Raw genomic sequence first — 5,000 nt, 5'->3', positions numbered from 1 at the left:
ACTGTTGGTCAGGATGAAGGTCTTGCGCCCACTCTTTCGCATTCTAAAAACCACAAGGAATGTCAAACCTGTGGCCTTACAATCATTCTCTACCTTAAAACCTGGGTAGACTAGAGAGCTTTTTGGAATAAGAGCAAAAGGTTTTGGGTGGATTTTTAAGGGCAACCTTTTTTCTCTCTGCTTCCGTGATCTATTGAAAAAACTTCAGCACCTTAATGCTCATTGGTTGATTTAAACTGGTAAGTTTAAACCTGGTAGCTGATGACAAATTATACCCTCACAAGTTAATAGCAATAAATCAACAAAAATTCTTAAATATCCTAACAAAAACAGACTGAAATAAATTACAATCAAATACACATAGATGACATTCACAAATCAGTAACTATTCACCTAAAAGATAGATAGTTTATTGACAAATACTTTGACAGCTGATTGGCTGAATTGCGTACATGTATTATTAAAATTTTACACAACACATAAAAAGGGATTTTAAAACTATAAATTATGCTACATTATTTTCCAGGCATGAGCTCATTCAAAATGTATTTCTAAAACGTTCTTTTTTCCATTTCTTTCTACCAAAGCGCTTTTTATGTCTAAGTGAATAAGTTTGTTTGTTTGCTGCGAGATAAAGTCTATGAAGTCGATTTTCCTCGTCATTTAAGATGGAATTAAATGTCTTGTTAAATACAGTTTGATTGTAATTTAATACTGTGGGAATTCCCGCTCTACTTTAGGCCTAAGAGTACTCAATACATGGGTAAATAATTATGGCTAAAGCTCTCTGATTTGCACTATTAGAACAAACAAACCAATTCAAAAAAACTTGAAGTAACAAACTTAAGAAGAATAGAATAGAAGTTGCTCATTAGCAACTTTTCCTTTTTTTAGTGTGATTCCCAGTGGAGATTGAAATTATATAAATGTTCTGGCAAATTCAAAGTTAGATAGGCCAGAAGAATGCAGGACAAGATTTTTGACTCCGTCAACGCAAACTTAAACAATACAATAATTTTTAAGTGCAAAAACGTCTGCTACATTGGCCTCGCAATTCAGTCAAAAATCTTCCTCAGTATTTTTCACACCAGGCCTGGAAGATTACTTGATGCGTTTTCATGTCTTCAAGGACACATAGCAAGACCACTTATGCCACAGAGGTGAAGAAACTAGAATTTCAAAGATATCTTAAAATATCTTAAAAGGTACAATAGTTACCAAGTGAATTATGGTGTATGTAAGAGATTTCAAGACCTTTCGACTCAAAACTAATGAACTGTGGAGGAACGTTCAATAAGTATTAGCATGTGGCATTCAGTTAATGAAGTCGTATGATTTACATGTAGTGCGAAGTTTGTTGTTACTTGTTTGGATTAGTCGAATATTGTTTTTGTGAAGAAGAACAATTGTGCAGGAAATACATTTCAAAACGTGAGAAGATTAAAGAAGAACAAAGAACGCCAAGGATGTTGAAGCTATTATGATTGAAATATGCCTCCTAAAGCCAATATTAACACATTTTTCGCCAAGCGTGACATGGCAATCAAATCACTGTATGACCACTTTCAAGAATTACAAGTTGCATATAGCATCAAACCAGAACTAGAAACCTTGGAGAAAGTTTACAAGGAAATTGAAACGAAATTTAGAACTGTAAAGAAGCAATTAGGCATAGTTTCTGACAAAATTATCGAGAATGGAATTATTTCCTGAAGATAAAGTGGTTGTGAAAGTGAATGAAAAAGTATTGAAGTTAAAGAAATCTATCTGAAATGTACGGCCAGTTTCGCAACATATCACAAGCATTATTCCGAAAAAGGGATGACCTTGGAAAACGAAGCATTGGCTGGAATTGGTGAAATGAACAGTGCATTAAAAGAAATGATGCAAGTATTGGAATGTAAAACAAATGATAAAAGTCATGGTTTAGAGAAAATTCCAGTGTCCTCATGGGATGGCAAAAAGGTGGACATACAATACATGGAAACATGAATTTACTCTCTGATTTGATCTCCTGATTGGGATCTCATCTTTAAGTCCGTCACAAGTTCAACACAGATGGTTGATGGTCGACTGCAAGTGGGAATGGCCTGGGCGTTGACTGGACTGCCCAAAAGGAGCAATTTCGACAGAACAGAAGAAACATTCATCCACAAAAACTGCTACGAAGATATAGAAGCATAAATCGAAAAGTTGATAAAACAAGGATTCGTGACCAAAGTTCATCCACAGAAAATTAGTCACGCAGAGCCAGAGTGGTATTTGCCCTTACAGGCAGTTTTCACTCCTGACAGGTCCATCCAAATACGTCTCGTCTTCGATGCATCTGGCAAAGCTAGCTTTCATGAAAACCTATCCTTAAAAGACTACTTAACTACATAAACGACCCCACAACAAATCTCTTGGCCTGGAGATGGGAGAATGTCGCATACACCGGTGACATTTGAAAAATGTTTAACCAAGTGCTCATCCACCCTGATGACCAGGTGTACCACAGATTTCTATGGAGAAAGGAGGGGCAAGGTGATTGAATTTTGCAGACAAGCCCGCACCAGACATCAGTTGTGTCAACACCCTCGCAAAGTTGGCAGACAAAAAATTTCCAGAAATGGCAAATGAAATAAGAGAAAACTCTTGCGTGGACGACATAGGAGGAACAAAACATTGCGGAGAAGATGCGAAACACATTACAAAAGAGATTGACAAGATTCTTGCAAAAGGAAAATAATTTTAAAATCAAGGTATGGAATTCTAATCACAAATATGCTGACCAAACCAAAGAAAGGTTCAGCAGCTTCCTTAGGCACTAATGGGATAAATCTGAAGATACGATTTCATTTCCAAAACAGGAAATTGAGACCGTGAACAAAGGCTTAACCAAGAGAAACTCTCTGGCTTACGTAGCACAACACTGGGACCCAATGGGACTTGTGTCCCCAGTTTCCATCGAAACAAGATTTGCTTTGCAAGAGTTGTGGATTATGGGTTATAGTTGCGACAAGCCACTGCTGGAAGATCTTCAATGGAAATGGATGAAGTAAGTTCAAGTACTCAATGACATTCTCAAGTAAGAAACCAACCAAAAACTCAAGCCAGACTACAAAGCCATGTTGCCTGAAATTCATGGTTTTTGCGATGCAGGGGAGGAAGCATACGGTTCTGGCATCTGCCTACGCTGGAAACTCAAAGATAACATTAACGCCTTTGTTCCGATCCTGGTAAAGGCGTTTGTGGCACCATTAAAGAAGAAATCCATACCGCCCCTGGAATTGATGGCTTGTCTTCCGCTCGTTAAAATTTTCAGTATCACCATTGAAGCCTTAAAGTTTGCTAATATTGAAGAATGCAAGAATGTTTTCTGGATTGATTCCCGTACAGTTCCGTCTTGGATTAGAAATTTGTGTCAGCAAGAGTGGCAGAGATCCAAGAAACTGTGCATGTTAACAAGTTTAGATACATTTCCTCAAATCTCAATCCAGCCAACGCATCGACGAGAGGTATTAACTTGGGAAATTTGGAAAACTGGACAAAAGGCCCCACGTTCCTATTTATAGCATATGAGGAAATTCTATCAAATGAACATCAAAACCTAGAGTGTAGAGATGATCACATCTTGAAAAAAATGAAGGACATGACACCGTATAATCATCTCAGAAAGAAAGAGCAACACCCTAAGAGCGGTTGTGTTACAGCTCCGTTTGATTTTAAGCCAAGGAAGCCCACTCTGGAAAGTTTGTTAACAACATGCTCCTCATTCATGAAAGTTAGGAAAGTCCTTGCTTACGTTCTAAGATTTGTCCACAATTTACGCCAAAAGAGTAAAGAAAAAGGAGCAATATTGGTAGTAGAACTTCGAAGATCAGAGACTTTCCTGCACAAATGCGCTCAAGAAAACCTAGACAGAGAGGATGTTGAAAAGTCATTAACAGCGCAAAAAGACGACCAAGGGATCATGCATGCCCATGGACGATTAAAGAAAATTCGCACATTGCCAGCCAAAATGCGGAACCCGATCATCTTGCGGCACAACCACTGGATTGTACTCCTCCTTCTGAAACATCTGCGCAAAAAAAGAGCCCACTGTGGCTACAAGGGCCTCACTTACGAGTCAAGGAAAAAGTTTTGGACGATTAGCGTGCGGAGCACTGCAACACCTTACAAGAAATTGCAGTTTGTCAAAAGTTACAACAAAGACCTCTACAGCAGTTGATGGGCCAGCTCCCAAATATTTGTGCAGAAATTGACAAACCCAGCTTTCACCCGCACAGCGATAGACATGTTCGGACCAATACAGATTCGACTAAGTCGCAAGACATTGAAAGAAGCACAGATTATCATCTTTGCATGTATGACCTCAAGGGCTATTCACACAACATACACTTTTCTCATGGATCGTGGAATCAACTTTGCCGGAGCTCAGGAGTACTTAAGAGAAATTTGGAACCAAGCGCATATTACCAGAATTCAGAATACAGTAGCTGAAGAGTTTAACTGCCAATTTCATTAGGAATGGAATATCCCCAAAGCAAGCCACATGAATGGTGTTGTCGAAAGCTTAACAAAGTCAGTCTGCCAAGCAATGGACGCGAGTTTCAGAAGAACAATGGTGAACTTGGCTTGCTGAAGGAACCTACACGATTGACAGCCGTCCTTTGTACCCTAGTTCACATGACATTTGGAGAATCCACCTATAACTCCAAACGAGTTAATCATTGGGCCTCACACGGCAATCCCCATTCCAGACCTTGGAAGACAGAGTTAACCCAAGGTATTTAGTGCGAGCAACCCACTAAAGAGTCCAAGGTTTTTGGGAATCATGGTTAAAGTACTATGCTCCAACACTCCTTCCCTGAAATAAATGGTACAAGTCGAGAAAAAATCTTCAACCTGGAGACTTGGTGCTTGAACAGGAAGCAATGCCAAGACAAAAATGGAAGATGGAGTTAGTGGAGAAAGTGTACTTAGGAACAGACGGGCTAGTTAGAAAGTCAAAGATAAAG

General features: G+C 38.9%; 1 protein-coding gene across 3 annotated transcripts in view; it reads right to left on the bottom strand.

Annotated features, from left to right (window-relative positions):
* Nucleotides 1-5,000, bottom strand: part of LOC138007108 (cytosolic purine 5'-nucleotidase-like) — a 169,366-nt gene that overhangs the window by 53,073 nt on the left and 111,293 nt on the right. For all 3 annotated transcript variants that reach the window (XM_068853836.1, XM_068853837.1, XM_068853838.1), the window contains one exon: nucleotides 1-43. This exon is cut by the window's left edge and continues 18 nt beyond it. In XM_068853836.1, the coding sequence (XP_068709937.1) occupies nucleotides 1-43 (43 nt within the window). The remainder of the gene's footprint in view (nucleotides 44-5,000) is intronic.

This window comes from Montipora foliosa, chromosome 6, assembly GCF_036669935.1.
Source record: "Montipora foliosa isolate CH-2021 chromosome 6, ASM3666993v2, whole genome shotgun sequence".
NCBI lineage: Eukaryota > Metazoa > Cnidaria > Anthozoa > Scleractinia > Acroporidae > Montipora > Montipora foliosa.
This window is presented reverse-complemented; position numbering and strand designations above follow the sequence as displayed.